At 31.8% G+C, this 25,034-nt stretch overlaps 1 protein-coding gene across 1 annotated transcript in view; it reads right to left on the minus strand.

Annotated features, from left to right (window-relative positions):
* Positions 1–1,543: 1,543 nt before the first annotated feature.
* LOC124372930 (contactin-associated protein-like 2) overlaps positions 1,544–25,034 on the minus strand; it is a gene marked incomplete at its 5' end in the record, with an annotated part of 43,414 nt that continues 19,923 nt past the window's right edge. Inside the window, 7 exon segments of the mRNA XM_046831342.1 lie at positions 1,544–1,669; positions 1,755–1,933; positions 2,772–2,919; positions 7,238–7,412; positions 7,966–8,116; positions 8,697–8,843; positions 9,667–9,858. Coding sequence (XP_046687298.1) covers positions 1,559–1,669; positions 1,755–1,933; positions 2,772–2,919; positions 7,238–7,412; positions 7,966–8,116; positions 8,697–8,843; positions 9,667–9,858 — 1,103 coding nt within the window.

Here is a 25,034-nt window from a genome sequence, read left to right on the forward strand (position 1 = left end):
CAACTCTCTTTTTTCAAAAGAAAGTTGAGTAATGCTATGTTTGCGGGCCATATGTCTCTAGTTGTTTTCTTTTCGACTGGACCCCTTGTAGCTTCATGACCATTGACGATGACCTGTTGGCCATAGTGGTCTGAAATGGCTGTGTCAACCACCAATACATCAATGTCTGTCATGTTTGTGACGACATTGTCGATCGCAGTCGCCAAATCGGCCGTCACTCTTGTTGGAGAGGTGACTGACCCACTTTAGGCCAAACAACCTCAGTATATCGGCGAATCTCCTCGTCATGGGGATATCAACATCTAAAACATCAATATTGAAGTCCCCCACGACAATGAAGCCGCGATTTTTCTCTGTCAAGTCAGAGAGAGTTTCTTCGAAATTTCACGAAAACATTCACTAAAGTAAAACAACTTTCACCACGAAGTTTTGAGGAAACGGCTGAAATACAAATATTTAATTGTGGACACGATTCAGATTGTATACTTTTTAAATAGGTATATTGCTTATGCTCTGATAGTGAAGCTGAACAAGAGGTCTGCGCAAATACCTGAGATTTGTTTGTGCAATATGTAAAATTTGTAAATTAAAAAATGACTATATGATAACATACTATTGTTAATTAGCACAGGTTTGACTTTCATGAACAGTTTGCAGATATATCCACAAAATCAGGGTAAACCCATACCAAATTATTATTGATGTAAAATTGCTTTAAAATGTACTGAATCAGAGCTACAATTTATGAAAATAAAATAAAAATTCTCAAAACTCAAAATGAACTATGCGTTTAAGGAAAATTTGTTTCATGCATTTGCAACACTGCAGTTATTATGTATATCAGCATGTATTGTTATGTCATAAATCTGTTGGTACAAATTTACTATCATACACTAAGGTTTACATCAAAATGTGTAAAAAAAAATCGTTATTTTATAAAAGAAATTATGTTTTGACTTGAATTTTTTTAAATGTGCCAATTTCGGCCATCCATCAAGGGATAACACTTTATATTGTGCTCACTTGGTAATCCTACACGAATTAAATAGTCTGTAATTTCTATTAAGTTATATTAAGATAATAAATTTATTCTAATTTTGTTTTAAAACTTATATTACAAAACATTTTTATTGACACTTAAAATTAGCATGTGCAGATTTGATATCTGTTCTCTCCTTCAGGTGACATACGGTTAAGCATGCCAGAGAGTAAACAATTAAATCACAAGGCGATAAACACACCAAAGTCTAAGATGTTAAAGGAGTTGTTCATCTAAACCATAAATGTATATATGAAACACAACACCATGTCAGGAAACATACAAGATCACAAAATATGACAGATGAGTGGCTGGAAACATGAGGAGAGGCTAGATACCACATCTGGAAGTCGATCAAGGATTGGTTGGTATAGGAGAAGGGATGCATGGACCAATACATTATCTCGCAGAAAACAAGATAGTGGTTAAAAGATAGATAACGTATACAATACTAAATATTGGCCTGCTATTTAAGGAATTTTTAACTGCCACTTCAAGGAGTTAAAGAAAATGATTACGCTACATACTTTTGCCTGTTTCGTTTTCCTCTGTGGAAATATCCGAGTACGTAGACTTGTAGTCGGTCCTCTTTGGAGGGTCCACCACCCAAGTCAATATAGCATCTTTGCCCTTAATCAAACAAAGAAAATCGTAAGACACGTATTTTTGAAGGGAGAGTGAGAATAGAGTGGTGCTCTGTCTGCAATAGACCTACCAGACTGATGTTGAGCGAAGGGCCAGGCCTCGGTTTGTGGGTGACATCGAAGAAAGCACACTGAGCACTTCTGATGCCGTGTGAATTCATTACGTTCACCTCCTCGCTACCTGTTTTAGTAAACAGCATGTACTCGTCCAGGGGTTTCATACTGTACTTGTTAACCTCCAAGAATACATCTGGAACATTGTAATTATGTCAGAACAAAAATTAACTGACTTTAAAGAATTAGTTTAACAAGAATTATTAAATAGATCTATTTTGTTAAGCACAGAACTCGAATTAAACATCACATTAACAACCTTAAAGCACTCTATCTCAGTCTTCTTTTAACAAACTGACCCAAAATATGCTAACACACACACACACACACTATGTAGACAGTGACTACATGAGTCCATAAGCACTGCCATTCATAGTTATTCTGAAATCTTTTTTTAGATAATGTTTAGCTTATTTCTCTTTCTTACCAACACTTGAATCTTTTACCTTGTGGTTTTAGTACGAATTTATAATGACAGAGAATTAAATAACCATCAGTTTATAGTAATTGCTATAATTGAATACTTTCACACTTGTTGAATAGTACTCAAATATTTTTTTACATCTCATGGTCTGTAAAACTAGAACACTTTCAGTCTATCACTTATTTTATTATAAAAACAACAATGGCAATTTAAAGCTCTTGGGTTTATTTGTTTAATGAGCCATTCATGAAATATACTAAATTGTTGGAATCATAGTCAGAGATTTTTTTTACTGGATGAGCCCTATGTTTTGTTACTAGGATAAATACAAAGTTTATCAATCAATAGGTCTAGCCTGTCCACAACCATAGAGAGAATAAATAATATTACAATCAAAACTACATTTATCGTTGATATCGTGCAAACTTTTAAAACGGAATATTCTGATTTCAGGTAAAAACAAGTAAGTGGAAACCTATGCTTTATTTCCATTTCTTTTAATCGCTTTAGACTTATTTTAATGTCCAGGGATTCTACGACAGTTACTTACTTGACAGACAGCCACTGTAGCTCTTGTAGGCAGCGAAACGGGGGTCACTGGTGTTCAGGCCTCCGATCTGAACCTCATTGGCTCCGAGATGACCCTCAGGAACCTCCGTTAGACTCAGGACTGGGATGGCCACCAGAGGAACTGTTTTCTCGGTCCACCTGCACAAATACAGAATGTGTCGCTCATTGTGTTTGTCTAGGTAAACATTTGTAAATTCAAAACTTTATAAACAAAATTTGGAGTTTATCCCTAACTTAAGAAGAGGTAATTCTGTTGTATGTCAGAATGACTTCTCCCCTGAGTTACAGTCCATCAGGAAGTATTGAGGCCATCCTAGTAAACAAACACATTATTAAATATAGTTAACTATGGCCACCATTTTATTCATTATAAACAAAAATTATGAAATAATAACAGTTATATAGAAGGATATAAACTAAATGTTCCCACCTTACAACTATTTTCATGATACGAGAGCTATCCAGAAAGTAACAGACGTTTTGAACTAAACAATTAATCAACTGAAATAGGAACGTTTTATTACATTTAAAACCTACACTCTTGGGCTATTTTTCAACATCATCCCCGTTCAAATTGAGACATTTATCATAACGTAACACAGGTTTTTGATTCCAACTTTGTAGAAATCTGCCGCCTGAGATCTTAAACCAATGATTAACACCACAGTGAAGTTGTGTCAATATCGAAGCACTGTGTTGCAAGCCAGGTCTTCATAGCTGGAAGAGGTGGTAATCGGTTAGTGCCAGATCTGGGCTGTATGGCAGATAGAATAGAATAGAATAATGCTTTATTTCTGAACATCAAGTACAGAGAATGGTGTCAAGTATGTTGAGGTTAGACAATTCAATATTGGATGAATATACAATGTTATCATGTTCTTAAGTTAAGTCCACTGTCTTTGGTCTTGTCAAGAAACTCTTCGATTGAGTAGACTGGATTATCTGTCAACCAGGAGCTCAATCTGTGTTTCAGCGCTTCGCCTGTCAGTAGCTTGAAGTCAGCAGGGAGATGGTTGTAGAGTTTAGCCCCGATGAATGATGGTTTTCTTTCATAAAGAGCTGTCCTATGTCTCGCAACGGGGATTCTTGATGAATGTCTAGTGTCATGAAAATGTAATCTTGTTTCTTTTGGGAGTCCTAATTTATCAACATGGAGTATGACTGCCTGTATGTAAATTGAGATTACTGTTTTAATTTTGAGGTTTTTAAATTCTTCTCGGCAACTGTCTCGTGCTTTTAGGTTTGCTATGGATCTTATAGCTGACTTCTGGATGGTGAGTATACGATTTAAGTTGGTAGTTGATGTGCCACCCCATACTACTATACCATACCTCAAGTATGTCTCAAATAAAGCAAAGTATGCCATCTTTGCTGCTTCTATGTTGCTGATGCATTTAATTCTTCTTATTACATAGAGAGCAGAGTTGAGTTTCTTGCACAGGATGTCAACATGTGGGCCCCATGTCAAATTTGAGTCTAGAGTGAGACCCAAAAGGTCAGTTTGGTCTGCAAGGTCAATATCAGGAAGGGCCGGGATTTGTTCACCTCTTCTGCTGAAATTGATCTGTTTTGTTTTAGAAGGGTTTGCTACCAAGTTATTTGTAAGGCAGTAGTCGTATGTCATGTTTAGGGCAATGTATGCACTGATGCTGATGTCCTCTGGTGTGTCTCCTTTCAGTAAAAGGGTTGTGTCATCTGCATACATCACCACCGAACTGTAGTCCTTGATGTAATCAGGGAAGTCATTTGTCAAAAGTATAAAAAGTACAGGCCCAAGCACCGATCCTTGTGGTACTCCTCTTTCAATCGAACGTAACTTTGATTTTACTGTTCGAGTAACACCATTTTCCATGTAACTGAGCTCTACCAGTTGACTCCGTCCTCTGAGATAGCTTTCAAACCAGTGTTTAGCAGTTTCCTGGACCCCTAGTGCCTCTAACTTATCAAGAATGATATCATGGCTAAGGCAGTCGAACGCTTTTGAGTAGTCAAGGAGAACAGCAGTGGTGTATTTTCCTTTGTCAATGTGATCAATAATAAATTCTACTAGGTCTGTTAAGGCTGTGGCTGTAGATCTACCCTTTAAAAAACCATGTTGGCAGTTAGTGAGGAGGTCAAGTTGTGTTAAATGGTCTATGAGTCTCTTCAGGACGATTTTCTCAAAGATTTTGGAAAAGGTGGGAATTATTGAAATGGGGCGATAGTTACTGAGGTTGGTTGAGATTCCTTTCTTCAGTTTTGGGTACACTTTTGATACTTTGAGAGCCGAGGGGAAAATGCCGCTTTTGAAGGATTTGTTGATAACATCAACAAGAGGAGCAATGATTGTTTCAGCACAGTGTTTTACTAGCTTAGCAGAGATTTCATCTAGACCACTGGAGGTTTTATTCTTCAGGGAGGAGATGATTTCTTCAACTTCCCTCACAGTTGTGTCTGTTAGAATAAGCTTTTGTCTGTGTTAGCCTAGGCCTAGGTGTTGTGACTCTAGTAGATGGTTGATTTAGGTTGCTAGCTGCTCTTAATGTGTCCTCTGCGATGTTTGAGAAATAGGTGTTGAGTTCTTCTACAATGTCTTTAGGTTTTTCTATGGTTTTCCCTTCAGTAATTAATTTGATGAGTGGATTGTTCTTCTCCCCTCTTTTTGTAGCCCTCTCAGAGTTCACTATCTCCCAAGCTGCTTTGGATTTATTGCTGGACTGCTGTATATGGTTTGCTGCACTCTCTTGCCTTAATTTCCTCAGTCTTAGGTCATATTGCTTCTTTTTACTAGCCATGGCAGATCTGTTTCTCTCTAGCCCTGTCAATTCATACATACGAAGCAACTGAAGATAGTCCTGCTTTAGTTGGGTAATTTCTATGTCATTGTAGTTAACATAGGTTTTGCTTTTTCTCTGCCTAAGTTTCTTTAGTGGACATGCAGCAGATGATCAAACACTTCGTAATCAAAGTCATCCAAGACTTGTCGTGTACGATTGGTTGTATGGAGACACATTGTATGCACTGTCGTGGAAACTACCAATTTTTGAGCTCAGCTTTCCCCCACACTTGTTTTGTATCGCTCGCTGTAGCTTAGTCTCTTTTTAGGTTTCTTTAATTTTCTGGGGCCGGATGTGTCCAAAGCCATTGTCACTGTCCTTATAAAAATGTTGTAGGCTTCTTCAGCAGTGTCAGCTTGTTTCATGTTGTGCCAGTTTTCCTATTGAAGTAGGAATTTTAGATCATAGAGGTTTTCTGGCTTAAAACTGCGATATGAGCTACTGAAATTCTCTATTGTGTGTTCTGTGTTGATTATACAAACTTGAGCTGTGTGATCTGATAGACCAGAATGATGCACCATTGCAGTTAGTTGTTCCCTATGTATGTTAGTGCAGATCCAATCAATTGATGAGATGATGTTGGAGGTCACTCTAGTAGGCTGTAGCTTCAGCCTATGGATATTGTGAGAAGCCAAGATCTTGTTTAATTTACCTGCTCTTCTGTTGGGTTTTAAAATGTCCATATTGATATCTCTCATGATTAGAAGCTCTGAGTTTTCCAGTTTTATGTCATCAATTGTTTTTGAAAGAATATCAAGTGTTTCATCTAAGTTGGATGATGGTGATCTGTAGGGACCCATAATGTAGATGCAGGAGATGTTAAGAGCGACTTTTACCACATCCATTTCACATATGAGTTCTTAACAATACTGGGTAACATTAATATTAAAGGTATTTTTTTGTAGCTCTTACATATATTGCAATCCCTCCCAATTTTTGTATATCCCTACAGAAATTTGCCTTAAGAGTATAACCACGTATTAGTGTAGTGTTTTCAATTTCACATGATTTAAGGCTATGTTCACTTAGAATTGTTACATTAGGTGTCGGTTTCAGCTTTTCTATAAAGTGTACCAATCTATTTGATCTGTTCAATAAATGTTGTATGTTTCTAATGAATAACTGTTGGATTATGTGTTTTAAATTTTTGCGGGTTTGTTTTGTGCCAAGTAAGATGCATTATTTATTATGTTGGGGTCTGATGCTGCTGGCTGGTTCTAAAAAAGGAGCAATGTTCATTTCTGTAGTGGAAAGAAGTTTTTTGTAGTAGTTGGCTTTGAATTTCTCAATATTTTTATCATAAAATTCTGTGAAGGTTTCTGAGGGCTTTTGTGGCGGTGATGGGAGGTCTTTTCGACTATGTACTGAATGCCAGAGTGTTTTGACACCAAGATGGTGGCTGTAGCCTTGTGCACAGCCGCACCATTAAAAAAACGTCTGTTACTTTCTGGATAAAAATATACATATACATATCATATAAAATATATAAATATGTTGAGCCATTGGCTTATTACAATCACTTATTCTGTAATAATTTTGATCAATAAAGGCTCTCTACTTCTTTCTAGACAAATTGAATATGACTCAAAGCGTCAAGTGACTGCACAAAACTACATGAACTCTATGAGGCATTGCGTACCCGCAGCATTGCAGAATCATTGTTGCGAAGATAGTAGATGGAATGCCTAGCACCATTGAGGAAGTACCGGTCCTTAATTCGAGCTCCATAGGCAGAACCTTCTCTGTCCTCCTCAAATATCAACTCCCCTTCAGAGCTCAAAGCAACAAGGAGGTAGTAGCTGCGCCTAAATAACAGTTTATTTGTTAGGGTAAGAATCATTTTACAAACTGGCCATTATTCCATTATTATAATGTGTATTTGAACATTAAAATTCTCTCTTTGGAAAGATTTCCTTTTTTGTATATCATTTAGTTATTGACAGGATTTTATTCCACATTTCCAGAAATTTAAGCAATGTGCATGAATAAGAAAATGGTAAAATATTACTTTTAAATTGATCACAATTTTATATTACATAGAGCTAGATCCAATTGTGTTTATACAAAATTAGCTTTTTGTTATAGAAATTTAATATGTTCTCTAGTATTATGGTGCAATTCAAGTAACATGTTTCCTTTTATTGCTTTCATGGTTCTTTACTTACTACAATAGATGTTGAAAAATTAAGTACAAGAAAAATTTTAATTCTAGACCTTGATGTTGTTTGAAACAAGATTATATTTTATTTTTCTTAAACCTTACAAAATAATAAAATGAGCTCTATACTATGGTTGAAATTCATTAACTTTAAAATAAATTATCTTTCTTAATCGTAGCAAATGTAGCAATATTCTCACTTGTTCTCTGTCTGCAGCAGCAGCACTACAGTGTTTCGCTGGCGGTCGTCTCCGCTGGAGAACGCCAACTGGACCTTGATCTGAGTCACTGGACCTTCCAGCGGGAACTTCCTCTGCAGAACTGACTCTCCGCTGAAGTCCGCTCCCTTTTCTGATCAGCATTTGAAATAGTATATTTCTAGGATTTCATGGGAAATAGATATCTTACATAGATAATGATTTATGAGAAATGACACATATAAAGAGTAGAATAAGAAAAGCAGTAAAATACTTACAATAAGAACTAGGCTCACTTGGAATAGGAATAGGACTTGAGAACCTAAATGCAGAGAATGGGAAAAGACTGAATCAAACATTTGACACGAACATACAGACTTTCATCAATTTTACAGTTCAGTAAAACTCAAAAAAGATATGTAATACAATTATTTAAAAACTCAAATGGATACTTAACGATTCTCATGTATTTGAACAGAGAAAGTGGTGGACAAGTATAATATAGTATACGAACAAAACTAAACTGCTGTAGAACATGTAAATTACAATGCAGTAAATTTAAGAGATAAATAAATTAATAAGTATAAAATTTCACCAACTTCGACTTTGAACTGTTGTAACAGTTCAAATTCAGTTGTTGAATCAAAAGAAATGCCACATAAGCACAAGATCAAAACTTTTCAGAAAAGTTTCACTAAAACCTGAATGAAAGTCGTTAATGTTCTAATACCAACCTTGTCCACAAAACTCGCCGTAGTAGGAGGTAAACTCGCAGTCACAAGAGCTCTCATTCTTCTGAAAGTCCTCAATACAGATTCCCTGATTTTTGCAAGGTACCTCATCACAACGCATGTGACATCCAGCAATAATGCCTGCACTGTCTACAAAAAAATCAATCAATACATCAATCAATGAAATACACTTCAAATCAAGTTTTTTCTGCTGCCCCTGCAATTTTTTACGATTGATTAGTGAGTTTACGTGTTGTAACATCTGAGCATAGGCTAAAAAGTTTTGCAAGTACAGAATTTATCTAGAACTTTCTAAGATTTCACAGTTTTTTTACATATTCATTGCTTTACTTCTACACAGTCATGTAAAATGTTTAGTAGACACTGTTTTCACTGTAATGTTTAGCTCAATTATTTTAGACTCTACATAATGGTTGGTTCCAAAAGCATTAAAATGCAATCTTCAAAATATCAGTACCTCTAGCTGCCTATTTCTTTCTATTGTTCATTGTTTGATTAGGTAGTGCCCATTTTGATTTTCTCTTTTTTTGTATAAAAGTTATAAAGATAAATTGAGGTTTTCTACTTACTAATAAATGGAAGTAAGAAATAATTAACAATCTTTGTTTTCTTTATTTTACATTGATATGAAACATTGACCATAAAATGTTTGTATTTGTAGAAAAGCATGACTAAAAAGTTACAAATCAGTACTATATTCAGATGTTTACACGTGAGTTTACTTTAACTCTGCATCTACAGGAACAGCAGGTTCTTCACCCAAAAATTAGTTACTGACTTTGCCCTCCTTCCATGAGGAAGTCGGTCAGGATCTTCAGTTTTTCAAAGGTAAAGCTTCAAAAATATAAATAATATAAATAAAGAATACATACGCCTTATTGTACATTGGTGGTGTGATTTCAGACAACTACCTCTCACTTTCAAAACAGTTGTAAACTTTTTGAATTCTTACCATTTATATCAAGCTGGTGGGACAAGTCCATGAGAATATTTCCTATTTTGAGTCCACGTATACAGCCAATGTAACCATCCAGAACGGGAGCCCCAGAATTCACATGAAGTAAGTTCTCACGGTCATAGCCTCCAAGATTCACTTGGAAGTAGTCTGTTGGAGGTGCCGGGGGCCTCTGAGGGGCCAACACCTCTGGAACATTTAAAAAACACATTGAAAACTATAGATCTCTCATAAGTTCCTTTCAGTTTTTTATTTAATGAAATATGGGATTTTATCTTCAGAATTCATTAATCACACTCATTGCGTTCATTATTCACCGTCTTTTACCATCATAATATTCACACTTAAAAACCATTGGATTAATGATAGTTTATTCAAACCTGTAAAACTACTTGGCTTCTATCTAGATAGCAAACTGTGCTGGAATGTACATATTGATAATCTCTGTAAAAAATTATCTAGGGTAATTTTCCTGCTAAGAAAATTGAAGTACTGTGTAAACTTAGAAACACTTATAATGACGTACAACGGCTATTTCATAGCCACTTGTGTTACGGCATTCGACTGTGGGGTAATTCCAGTACAGCAAAAAACGTTTTTGTCTGGCAGAAAAAAGCAATTAGAATATTAGCTGGATTATCATACAAAGAGTCTTGCAGACAACATTTTTCTAGGCTTAAAATTATGACCTTGGCATGTACTTATATTTTCTATAATCTAATATATGTAAAAGAAAATGAAGATAGATTTGAAACACAATGTACACTCCATGAGTATGATACCAGATCAAAAGATAATCTAAGAACTCCTAATATAAGGCTAGATAAATATTATAAAAGACATAAATACCAGCAGTTAAAACTATTTAATAAGCTTCCTCTTTTTGTTAGAGCTTTACCTTTCAAACAATTTAAATCAAACATGTCAGAGTGGCTTAAGCTTAAGGAATTTTACAGTGTTGAGGAGTATATGAAATGTGATATGTTGTAAATAACATATATACAGGGTGAGTTTTTTAAAGTGATCCAATAGCTAACTTTTTAATTACACGACTTAGCACCACACTTTAAATTTGGAACTTGCTCAATTTTAAGTTTCACTCAGGGATACACTTTCAAATTTTTTGAAGATGGCCGCCATTTTCCAATATGGCGGTCAACTTTAAAATCTCTTATGGAACACCCTGTATTTTATGTTGTTTTTAGATTCTACTCAACAAAATAATACATTTTTGCTTTTGAGAGTTTTTCAATATCTCTAATGGTTCAGGAGCTACGTGGACTGCAAGTTTTCGGATTTTTTCGGACTGATGATAAAAACTTGCAGTCCACGTAGCTCCTGAACCATTAGAGATATAGAAAAACTCTAAAATGCAAAAATGTCTTATTTTGTAGTGTAGAATATAAAAACAACATAAAATACAGGGTGTTCCATAAAATATTTTAAAGTTGGCCGCCATATTGGCAAAAATTATGAAAACTTCCAGTCCACGTAGCTCCTGAACCATTAGAGATATTGAAAAACTCTCAAAAGCAAAAATGTATTATTTTGTTGAGTAAAATCTAAAAACAACATAAAATATAGGGTGTTCCATAAGAGATTTTAAAGTTGACCGCCACATTGGAAAATGGCGGCCATCTTCAAAAAAATTTGAAAGTGTATCCCTGAGTGAAACTTAAAATTGAGCAAGTTCCAAATTTAAAGTGTGGTGCTAAGTCGTGTAATTAAAAAGTTAGCTATTGGATCACTTTAAAAAACTCATCCTGTATATACGTATATATATATATATATATATATATATATATATATATATATATATATATATATATATATATATAAGGGTACTCCATAATTTATTATATTTATTTTAAATTTTAGATTTTAACTCCATGTCTGTGTGTTTTTATGTTTTTTATGTTTTATTTATTTGAGTAGATTTAAGTATTTATTATATATTTATTATAATAGATATGACTGAAACTAGTATATATTTATACTATATCACTAGAATTACGCTGAAAAATAATGTTATTTTGACGAAGCCTATTGTAATCTTTGGAATACTTAATGGCCAATAAAACTTCTGATTTCACTCACCAAAATTAAGCACCATGAAATAATAAAGAAATGTACAAAACTTATGCTGGTTCCATTGTAACAATTAGTTATTTAATGAAAGAAATGTACCTTAAGTGCCTTAGGTATGTTTCAAATTGTGCTCTAACAGTGCCAAGCATTTATTACAAGTGTGTACCTGCTACTGCCAGAGGGTCTCTATCCAATTTTGCAATGTGTTAGTAAATAGTTTGTATCTCTGTTATTTGTTACACAAATTTAATGATTTTTTACCTGATTATAGATGAAAAAATTCAATCTATTTGAGTAAAATACTAAAATATAGTCTGTTCAAATTAAAATATTTGTTGTTACAACAAAATTTACTTATGTGAAAAGTTTTTGACCTTTTATTTGGGCCTCCTTATGGTTATGAAACTAATAGGTGAGCTCTATTCAATAAATTCACTTTAAGGTCCACTAAATTATAAACACAGTGTTGAAATTTAATGGAAAAAATGTTTACAAATTAAAAAATTCACTTTCTGAAAACAGTATATTGTGCTTATTTTCAATAAGTTTCTCAATACATTTTAATATTATTTAGCAACTGTTCTAGGATTGTTGAAATTTTGATTCAATAAAAAAACAATTAGGGTAACAACAAAATCAGAAAGAAAAGCTCATTGTAGATCATTGTTTACTCAATTAGAAGTACAAACTATCACCAATTTATATAATATATACTTCTAATTGAGTAAACAATGATCTACAATGAGCTTTTCTTTCTGATTTTGTTGTTATCCTATATATATATATATATATATATATATATATATATATATATATATATATATATATATATATATATATATATGTGTATATATTATTTGTAGTAAATTACTTTACAATTAAAACAAAGTGTTTTTAAAACATTGGCACTATATTTCGGTGAAAACCGTCTTCAGGTGCAAAAATTGTATAAAATATAAAAATATAAAAGAAAACAGTACAAAAGAAAGTAAATAAACAGTGAATAAGTAATAATAATAAATACAGATGACATGAACTAAACAATTGTTCCATATGTTGATTTAAAATTTAGTCGTTTTTGGCTAAGTTATCTGATGTTGAGGCCATTTGGAATTTTGCTCTTTAAAACCAATTGGTGTGCTTGTTCTAATGTTCTGAGGTAAATTGGGTTTGTACCCAACCAGAATTTGTATGTACTTGCCGAATAGGTTTGACTGAATATGTATGTTCAAAAGTTTCATTGTGATTTATACCATGAGTCACGACAGTTTTCTTTAAATCTTGGTGTTTATAATCAAATCGGTGTCCTGTCATTCTTGTCCTCAAGGTATTTGTTGTTGAGCCAATATAATCTGCTGGACATTTTTTACATTGAATTTGGTAAATCACATTTTTAGATTCACAAGACAAGTTGCCGATGATAGGATATGTCTTGCGTGTTTTGCTACTAGTGAATTTTGAAGAATTTGGTAACATTTTACAAATCAAACATCTTGGTTTATTACACGGATGTGATCCTTTTTGTTTTGGTATTGATTTTTCATTGGTGTTTGTCATTGGTAATTTAGGTTTGGCCAATATATCTTTAAGAATAGGAGGTCTTTTAAAGATTACTCTAGGAGTTGTTTTAAAAATATCATTAGTTGAACTAGAATTTTGTAAGGTATTAAATGCTATTTTCAGAATATTATTAATTTTGTGAGGCCCTGGATGGTATTGAACTATTAATTTTGGATCACTGTTTTCAAATTTAGAATGTAGTGTTTTCTTTTTTACATTAAGTTTATCTTTAAGTAATTTTCGTGGATAACCTCTTCTTAAGAATGCGTTCATAATATCGTCAATGTATTTTTCAAAGTCATTTGTATTACTACATAATTTTTGAGCTCTGCATGCTAAACTTTTTGGTATATTCCTCTTGATATGGAGGAATATATATATATATATATATATATATATATATATATATAAGTAGATAGTAATATGGGGTTCCTGGCGCACTTTCGGAGCCAACCGAAAAGCAATGTAAAATACTGTTCAATGTACCATAAAGGAAGCTGAGAAATAACACAGCAAATCTCAATGAAAAATTAACCGAATCTACAGTCGTTCGTCTCCAAAAGCGATCGGTACATTACTATCTACTCTGAGGAATGAAAAATTAACCAAATCTATAGCTGTTTGCTTCTACTTTCTTAAGCTGTGCTTTGTAAAATGTTGTCAAATCTGCTACGAATAAAGGATTTATCTTAATAAAATTTAATCAATTTAAAACATTTTTACTAAAAACATACTGTACTTTAATAAAAAACTTTTCTACTAAATAAACAACATGAACTCACCAAGCTCTCTTCAGTTTCTAGCATTTCAAAAACTTACAAAGAAAGACAATTTTAACGAGTTCAACGAATTACCAAAACATTTTAAAGAACAGTTGATACTTTCCTTAAATGATACAGAATTCAAAGAACTTGTAAAGTCTTTTGCTGAAAAAACGTCTAATGGAGTGTTTTTAACTATCGGCAAAAAACTAAAAAAGTAAGGGATTACATATTTAATATAATTACGAAAGATATTGAAAAGAAAGTAAAAAATAAACAAACAGAGAGTTTTCATCGTTTTTTTATGACATTTTTCCCATATTATACGTTCTTTCAAGATAATCAAGACTTAATTGATGAATTTCTTAGGAATTTTTGTGAGTATCAAGATTTATCAACACAATTCATTAAAGAGCATTATAGAATTTTTCTTATAGAATATAGCCACATTTTGTGTGAAACAAAAGGTATTACTGTAGATAATATTCCATGTGATTCCTATGAAGAAAGACACCAACTATGGTTATCAAAACAGTACTATGACGTGGGGAGGGACTGCAAGTTTTAGAGTTAAGACTTTATTCTACAAAATTGATAGTAACACAGTCTTTATCTTTAATAGTCTTCTTTCCAGTAACAACCAAGTGTAATTTTTCATTTTTGTTTAATTCTTTAATCTTTTTTTCATCCAAAACAGTCAAAAGTCTGTTCGGTAAGTGTACTTTACAATCTTCCAACTCGGCAATTATTGTAAACCCGAATTTATCTTTCATTTTCTCCAAATTCAAGATTCTATGTTTCTTCCTTTCTTCCAATTCATTCAACTTCTTATACTCTTTAAACTTACATTCTCCAATATCATTTAACTCCTTCAAGAACTCCATTTAAATAGAAAAAATTCAAAGTCAAAAAGTGCAAAACCATTTCTCGGTCGACCTTTTCTCCTCCCTCTGTCTCTTTCTCTCTCCCTCTCTTTTTATGCCTATGACACGATCACTTCTGCCGTTTATAGGCTAGGATCTATATTCAGGCTAGAGAGAGAGAGAAGAGCGAGATACGGATAGAGAAATGGTTCCGGAATACGATCTGAATACTTCTGAACTTGGTGTTTCTCCGCTATGGCCACTCGCATTGAAACAGTTCAGAAGTAAACTTCCTAACCGACCAAACCAAATTCACGGACATATATACTCAGCAACACAATACAACAGCCCATCGAGAAGTAAAAATTTAAGAAATTAATTTAAAATATAATTTGAAAATTACAAGTAACAAAATGTACGCATATTTAAAATAGGTAAAATTATCTAACATTTTGAAAAAGAAAATGTTATAATAGTAAACGGGAACACAATTTTTATTCTTAAAAGAAAATCTGCATTACCGACATTTTAGTTCCGAAAGATTGCGCTGTGTGTATCAATGACAGTCGAGGTGTGCTACTACAGACCGACCATCACGATAATCGCTTCGCCTGCGTCATATCCGTAGTGATATCACGCCGTGAGAGGCGCAATCGTTGGTTTACAAGCACCATTTAGTTAAATAAATTTTTCTATCTAAATGGAGCGCGAAAAAAATATCATGTCCGTTCTGCAAAAAAGAAATTTTAAGAAAAAACTATGATCGCCATTATAATTCTAAAAGTCACGAAAAAAACAAGCAAATTTACGATAATGAACTAAATTATTTAAGACAATGGGCTAGAGAAAATAAAATTGCCGATCACGAAAACATGTTTAATATTGAGAAATTACGTGAATTAAAGAGAAATTTCAAAGTTGAAAAGAAAAATCTCGACCTATTTAATGATGAAAAACTTCATTCAATAGCTGAAAAGTTGGCTATCGGTACTAACGATAAAACCAAGTCTGAAATGATCGAAGAAATTGATAAAACTCTTAAAGTAAAATCCGAAAATATCATTGATGTAGAAGTTTTATCCTCAATACACGGTCTTTTCAAGCAATACATTTTAACAATTCTACATTTTAACATTCTAACTGTATTCTGATGGGAGATTTTAATATTGATATTTTAGTGCACTCTAACAATAAATTTAAACTAATGACTTTTCTTAATGAATTCAATTTTAGATATCTGATAAACCAACCAACCAGAGTAACTCAGAATACACAGTCAGTTTTGGATAATATAGTAATCAATAAAAAGTTGGGCTTAAAAAAAGTAACTTCAAAAGTCATAATTACAGGATTATCAGATCACTTTGGTATCACACTTAATATTCCTATTAACGATGCAACAGAATATTTCTTAAAGCGAATACCAACAAAAGCAAGGTCTTTCAATGCAGAAAATGTACGCATACTAAATTATTTTCTTCAAAAAGAAAACTGGGATATATTGACATCAAGTTGTGATGTCAATAAGCAATATTCTAATTTTGTTGAAATATTAAATTATAATATTGATATTTGTTGCCCAATAAAAAATAAAAATATTAAGAAACAGATTAAAGATAAAACTCCATGGATAACTAAAGAAATTACGGAGACAAAAAATGTTTTAATTTTCCTTGAATCACTCTGGGTTCAAAATCGTAATAAATTTGGAATTAAGAATCTTTTAAAAATGCAAAAGCAAAAATATGAAAGTCTGCTAAGAAAAACAAAACAAGAATATATGACAAATAAAATTTTGAATTCAAAAAACATAAATGCTGATACATGGAAAATCATAAACAGAGATTTAGGAAGAAATACAAAAAATAGAGCTAACATCTCACTAAGAAGCAATGCTAATTTGATAACTGATCCTAATGTTATTGCCAATCAGTTTAATGAATATTTTAAGGGCATCCCTGAACAATTGGCCATTAATTTTAATAATCTGAATTACTCTTTTAAGGGTAAAAGAATTGAAAGCAGCATGTTTCTTCACCCAACCTCTGAAAAAGAGATTCTTAAAATAATAAAGAACTTGAAGAATAGTTTTGCAGTTGGTTGGGACTGCATAAGTACTGATTTATTAAAGAATATTTCAGATGTTATAGCAGGACCTTTATCATCTGTAATTAATACAAGTTTTGAAACAGGAATTTTCCCAGACAGTTTAAAAATTTCTAAAATTGTGCCTATTTTTAAAAACAAGGGAAACTGCTCAGAAATTATTAACTATAGACCAGTTGCACTTCTGCCTGTTATTTCTAAAGTTTTTTGAGAAAGCTATTTGTAATAGGTTAATTGATTTTTTAGAAGCTAAGAGCATACTTTTTGTAAATCAGCATGGATTCATGAGGGGGAAATCCACTTTGTCAGCCATAATCAAATTTCTTAATGAAATAATGGAAGGAATGATAAATGGTGATTTTATTTGTGGTGTGTTTCTGGATTTGCAAAAAGCTTTTGACTGTGTAAATATAAATATTTTGCTTGATAAATTAGAAAACTACGGAATAAGAGGGACAACCTCATGATTTACTGAAATCTTACTTGGTCTGTCGGAAACAGTTTGTCACCATAAAAAATGATCAGGGTGAAGTCACATCTAAAAGATCAGACATTAAGTGGGGTGTGCCTCAGGGTTCCGTTCTTGGTCCATTGCTATTTTTAATATATATTAATGACATTGGAAATGTAAGTAATCCTAACCAGACAATTTTATATGCAGATGACACATCTATACTATATAAACACAAAAATTTGGAGGATTTAGAAATCATAGCAAATATACAAATTAATAATATAGTGCAATACTTTAATGAAAACTTTTTAACAGTAAATGCAAATAAATCAACAGCTCTCAATTTTACTTCAAATAAAAAATCTTCCTTTGAAATTCAAATAGCAGTTGACAATTTAGTAATACCAAAGTTTGATTTCTACAAAATTTCTCGGATTGATTATCGACAAAAATTTAAATTGGAATGACCATATAACTACTCTTTGTTTAAAGTTATTTCTAAAGCAATATTTATGATGAGAAAACTGTCTGAATTTTGCAACGAAAAAGCTCTTAAAATGGTATATTATGCATTTTTTTACTCTCAGTTAGTTTATGGTATTGAAATATGGGGAAATACATTTAAGAAGAACATTAATAAAATTTTATTAATACAAAAAAAAGCAGTACGTTATATTTCTGGTATTGGCTATAAGGATTCATGTAAACAAAAATTTCAAGAACTTCATATTATGACAGTCCCTTGTTTAATTGTGTATAAACTTTTGCTTTATATGGCTACGTCAAACAAGCTAACATATAAAAACATTCACCAATATAACACAAGGGGTGCAAACAATATTGTAACCAAAAAACTGATTTCCAAACAATATTCATTAGCAACATTATCTCTTGGACCAAAATTATGGAACACACTGCCAAATGGGTTAAGATCACTGCCATTTAGTACTTTCAAAAGACAAATTGGATTTTTCCTTTTGGAACACCCACTTTATGAAGTGGATGAGTTTTTTGGGATTAGTTATAAATTAGATAATTGTTGTTGATTTTGGGAAATTCTTTTATCTGTATTGTAATTAGCTTTAAATAATTAATTGATTTGTTTTAATTGATATATTTATTTAATATATCACTTCTTTTAAAGATCTGGACGAACTGGAGGATTACATTGCTTTTAAAACTGAAATGTACAATATTGTGTTTTTCAATGTGACAATGTATGTAATCTTTACCGGTAATAAATGAGTATCATTGAGTATCATTGAGTATCATTGAGTATCATTAACAAACTTGAACGACAATTCCATGTCAATTTACAAATATCTTTCAATTATGCGGTCAGAAATTAAAAGTTTAATCGAGAGAAATTTCAAGAAAATGTTAAAAATATGAAGGGCTATCTCTCTTTGGAATGTGAATACGAACGAACTTTAGTGAATGGTGAACCGCAAACATGTCTAATGTATTTTACTATCAAAGCAGACGAAATCTTTGACGTAAACGACTTTATTACTAAGCAATTTAATAAATTAACACATCGAGAACAAACGAATAATCCAAATAAAGGTTCCGGATGGACATTTAAAAGTTGTAAACAACTAGTTTTGAGCCTTAACAAACACGAAATGATGAATGCAGGATCATACATCGATTTACCAAAGAATATCAAAGATAAAAAAGCTTGTATAAATATAAAAAATAGAGATGATTTTTGCTTTATTTACTCAATAAGATGTGCTATTGAAAAACCAGAAAGAGACTGTGAACGTGTAAAGCAATACGAAAAATTTGTGAATGACGAAATATTTTCAGGTTTTGAGTATCCAATGTCTCTGAAAGATATACAAATATTTGAAAAAACGAAGCTACAATTCCAAGTATAAGTATCCAAAAATGTCTATTAATATCTATACTTATGATGAAAAACTACATATTGTTCCGTTACAAATTTCTGAAAAATATGACGCTGAAACAAACATTGATTTATTGTATGTTAAACAAGATGATAAATCTCATTATGTTTTGATAACCGATTTAAATAAGCTTGTTTCTTCGCAGTTGTCTAAACATAAAGAAAGAAAATTTTTGTGTAGAAGATGTTTAAGCCATTTCTACAAATCTGGAGATTTAACAGATCACTTAGAAATTTGTAAAAATCATGAAGTTTGTAAGCCAATTATGCCATTTCCAGGTCAAACAACTAAATTTACTAATTATCAAAAGAAATTTAACCATCCGTACGTAATTTATATGGACTTTGAGAGCATATTAGAAAAAAATTCCGACATGCAAGAACAATCCACAAAGATCGACTACAACCAAGATTCAGAGGCACATTCCTTATGGTTTTACTCTATATTTAGTGTCGAATGTGACCAATCGCATGTACAAACCGATATGTTATCGTGCCAAAAATGAAGAAGATTTGAAAAAAGTCCCGACAAAATTGTTTGAAGAACTCAATAAATTATCGAAATACATAGCGAAAAAATATAATTCTAAGAACATGAAACCTATGAAATTGACAGAAGAAGAAGAAATTTCGTATCAAAATTCAAACGTTTGTCATATCTGTGAATGGTCTGCTTATGATGTTGGGTCAATTCAGTATGGTTTTACTCCTGATAGTTGGAAAGATAAGAGTTATAATAAAGTGAGAGATCATTGTCATTTAACCGGCAAGTTTCGAGGCGCAGCTCATGCATGTTGCAATCTAAATTTGAAATTTCCTCAGAATATTCCCGTTTTCTGCCACAATATGTCAAATTACGATACTCATTTGTACATAAAAGAATTGGCTAAACAATATGGAAATGTTGATTTGATTGCAAACACCGATGAAAAATATATAAATTATTCTGTAAATTCTGGATATGGCTATGAATTCGAAGGTGATAAGCCAAGAAAATTCATCAAGTTTTCGTTTGTAGACACGTTCAGATTCATGGCCTCGTCTATAGAAAAGTTAGCTAAAAATCTAAAGAGAGAAGACTTCAAACATACAAATCATTTTATACAGGATGGACTGAATGAAATTATAGAAAGACAGCCAAATGACGAAGAAGAAATCTTTAAAATTCTATCTGGAAAAGGCATATTTCCTTACGAATTTATCGATAGTATTGAAAAACTTGATTACACAGAACAGCTGAAAATTCAAGATTTCTATTCACTGACAAGACAGACGAGAGCATATCTGAGAAAGATTTTCAACACTACTTAAATGTTTGGAACAAATTAAAAGAGAAAAATCTTGGAAATTACTCTGATTTGTACAATATCCAAGATGTTTTATTGCTTGCTGATATATTCGAAAATTTCAGAAACATTTGCCTTAATTGTTATAAACTCGATCCGGCACACTATCTAAACAGCTCCCAGTCTCGCATGGGACGCAATGTTAAAATTAACGAAAATTGAGCTTCAGCTAATTAACGATTATAATATGTATTTGATGATTGAAAAAAGGCATTCGCGGGGGCATTTCTCAGTGTATTAAACGATATGTGAAAGCAAATAACAAATATTTAAAAGATTTTGATAAGACAAAGCCCGAAAACTATTTACTCTATCTCGATGCAAACAACCTTTATGGGTATGGTCTTATGCAAAAACTGCCGTTTAGTGATATCAAGTGGATGGATCCTAAAACGTATACAAAAGAAGAGTGGCAAGAAACAATTTTAGAACTCACTGGCGACGAAGATTATGGCTATATTTCTCGAAGTCGATCTTGGATATCCAACAAATTTACACGAACATCACAAGGATTTACCTCTTGCTCCAGAACATTTTAAAAACAAACTTTGCACAACTCTACTGGATAAAACTGAATACGTTGTTCATTCGAGAAATTTGAAGTTCTATTTGGAACAAGGTATGATTTTGAAACATGTGAATAGAGTTATTGCATTCGATCAGAAGCCTTTTATGAAAGAATACATTGATTTTAACACAAACATGAGAACCAAAGCTACAAGCGACTTTGAAAAGGACTTTTATAAGCTGATGAACAACTCAGTTTTTGGAAAATCTATGGAAAATGTGAGAAACAGATGTGATATTAAGCTTGGAAATGAAGAATTTTCAATGAAACAAGCTAAGAAAACAAATTTCAAATGCTTTAACATCTTTGACGACAACTGTATAGCGAGTCACATGTACAAACAAAAGGTTAAATTTAAACAAACCGATTTACATAGGATTTTCAGTTCTCGACCTCTCAAAATTGCTAATGTACGAGTTTTATTACAACAAATTAAAGAAGTTTGATCCAGATTTGAATCTGTGTTACATGGATACAGACAGTTATTTTCTAGAATTGAAACGAGATCCTTTTAAAATTATTAAAGAAAATATAGATGACTTTGATACAAGTGATTATCCAAAAGATCATGAATGTTTCACTACTAAAAATAAGAAGGTAATAGGGAAATTCAAAGATGAGTTAAATAGCGAAGTTTTAGAAGAATTTTGTGGTTTAAGGTCTAAGATGTACTCGTACAAATATCTAGATAAAAACCCAGTTACGTGTAAAGGAATTAAGAGAAGCGTTGTAAATAAAACAATAAATATCGAAAACTTGAAGAGATGTTTGTTCGAAGATAAAGAAGAATTTAGGGAGATGACAGTCATCAAAAGTTATAAACATGAGTTGTACACTGTTACCATAAACAAGCTGGCACTGAACGCTAAAGATGATAAGAGAATTGTCCTAGAAAATAAGATCGATACAGTACCGTATGGCTATGAAGCAAAATCTGATATATTAGACGAATTAAATAAACTTGGAAACTTTGATATGTAAATGGAAGATGATTTAATTCACTGTCACAAGTGTAAAAAGAAAACGAAAAATATAGATTCAAAAATCGTTCAAACTCAAAATGGATTGTATAGAATTGCTGCAAAATGTTCAAAATGTAAGACAAACAAGAGTAAGTTTATAAAGAATCCAAATCCAAAACCTGTTAAGCAAGAATTGAAGACTAAAGATGAGATAGAGATTGAAGCTCGAGAAATTCATGCACCAGTACGAAAAAAAGTTTAAAAAGAGAAAAATTATAACATTAGGAATTGACGATTTATGGGCAGCAGATTTAGTTATAATGTCTAACTATTCAGATCAAAATGATGGATTTAAGTATATGTTAAATGTTATTGATACTTTCTCAAAATATGCTTGGTCAAGAGCTATCAAAAGAAAAAACGGCAAGGATATTTCAAAAGCTTTCGAAGATATAGTAAAAGATGCCATAAGGATCAATCACAAACCTCCTAACCTACTTCATACAGATAAGGGTTTAGAGTTTAAAAATAAAGAATTTAACGATGTTTTGAGGAAATACAACATTAAGATTTATCATACTGAAAACGAAGAGAAATCAAGTATTGTAGAGAGATATAACAGAACTCAAAATGAGAGAATGAAAGTAATTTTTGAGATTAATAAAAACTTTAAATGGATCGATATTCTTCAAAAAATCATAAACAATTATAACGATACAGTTCACAGCACAATCAAAATGAAGCCCAAAGACGTAGATAAGGATGCAGAAAAGGAGTTTTTAGAGACCGTTTTCAAGTATGTTCCACCTGAAATTCACACACGAAAACTAAATTTAAAGTCAATGATCATGTAAGAATTGTTAGTAAAAAACAAACATTTTCGAACAAATATAAGAACAATTGGTCAAGAGAAATCTTTGTGATTTATCAAATTAATAACACAGATCCTGTAACTTATAGTATAAAAGATTTAAATAATGAAGAAATAACCGGAAAGTTTTATGAATATGAATTGAAGAAGTCAAAACTGTAATATAAATTTTCTATATATAAATGGCGCATCAAAAGAAATGTACAAAGTGCAAAGAATTTAAAGATTTAAATGAATTTTATAAAGATAAAAATAGGAAAGATGGAATGCATTATAATTGCAAAGATTGTGAAAGGGAATATCATAAAGAATTATATGATAAAATAGAAAAATTAACTTTGGAAGATAAAGAATGTCTTAAATGTAAAGAAACTAAAAAAATTTCAGAGTTTAATAGTGATCACTATAGTAGAGATAAGAAAGACTCATATTGTAAAGATTGTGTAAAGAAGAATCTTCATAGATTATATTATGAAGATACTCAATGTGAATGTGGAAGAACTATAAAATGGTTAAATAATTATCAAAAACATTTACAAACCAAATATCATAAGTTAAGAGTTTAACATTTTCATCGTGTAATAATTTTTTCTATATAAATGGAGTCTCAAAAGAAATGTACAAAGTGTCAAGAAGAGAATAGAAAAGACTGTTATTGTAAGGAATTATATGATAAAATGAACAAATTAACTTTAGAAGAGAAAAAGTGTTACTTTTGTAAAGAAATTAAAAATATTTCTGAATTTAATAACTGGCAGTATAGTAAAGATAGAAAAGATGCTTTTTGCAAAGATTGTGCTAAAAAAATTTTCAGCGAAAGTGATAAAAACGAAATGCCTTGTGAATATGAAAAAAAAATTCTACGATGGTTACCTAGTTATGCTAAACATTTACAACAAACAAAATATAATAAATCGAGAGTTTAACATTTTCATCGTGTAATTTAGATATTCTATAAATCAGTCGAGATTCTGCCATATTTGTAGTAAAATGATTTCCGTTGTATAAAATATTCAAAGATTCTTTCATTTGGTTATACAGATTGATAGAATTTGGTTCGTCATCAATGAACAAAATCTCTAATTCAGGATAATTTATTTTTAGATGTTTTAATCGGTTTGGTATTTCTCGTTTCTGAGCTCTGATAACATAATAAGGCCATTCCCACATGTGATTCTTCTTAATTAATACAAAAACATGGTGCTTTTTCTTATCAAAATTTTTACATATCATATCTCTCTTCATTAATTCCATTCGCAATTCTTGATTCTCTATTTTCAATGATTTCATTTCATCTTTAATTTGCAAGTGTTTAAACTTCGTCCTCTAAATATTTAATCTTGTTTTCAAGTTTGTACTCACCAAATTTACGAATACTTGGCAAAACTTCTTCTAAAACCCAATCTTGAAACATTTCTGCTATTTTCATTTTAGATTTCAAGATTAAAGAATATATGCCTGCTTCATTTATGAAAACAGTGTTTTTTTGAAAGTTTGAAGGCGGGGGCGAATCACCCCTACCTTCAGAATGTATGTTTTCGAAGCTTTTTTTATATTTTTCTTTGACATGTTCTTTAATTGCTTTCTTCGTATCTTTATATTCTAACACCTCTGCAACATCTTTCGCCTTAAACCAAAAATTCATTATTTTCTTCAACAATTGTAAAGATATGTTTGCTTTTAAATCTAAGTTGATTATTGAGTAGGTCTACAACTGACTCCATTTAGATAGAAAAAAAAATTTAACTAGTAATTTTTATTTCGAGAATAAAGGCCAGATTCATTGATAAAAACAGTGTCAGGATGAAGATTTTGAAAGGGTCTATGGCATAGACTCTTGTAATTTATACATTCAAAAGTTGTTTTCTTGAAAA

This window comes from Homalodisca vitripennis, unplaced genomic scaffold, assembly GCF_021130785.1.
Source record: "Homalodisca vitripennis isolate AUS2020 unplaced genomic scaffold, UT_GWSS_2.1 ScUCBcl_4394;HRSCAF=10533, whole genome shotgun sequence".
Lineage (NCBI taxonomy): Eukaryota > Metazoa > Arthropoda > Insecta > Hemiptera > Cicadellidae > Homalodisca > Homalodisca vitripennis.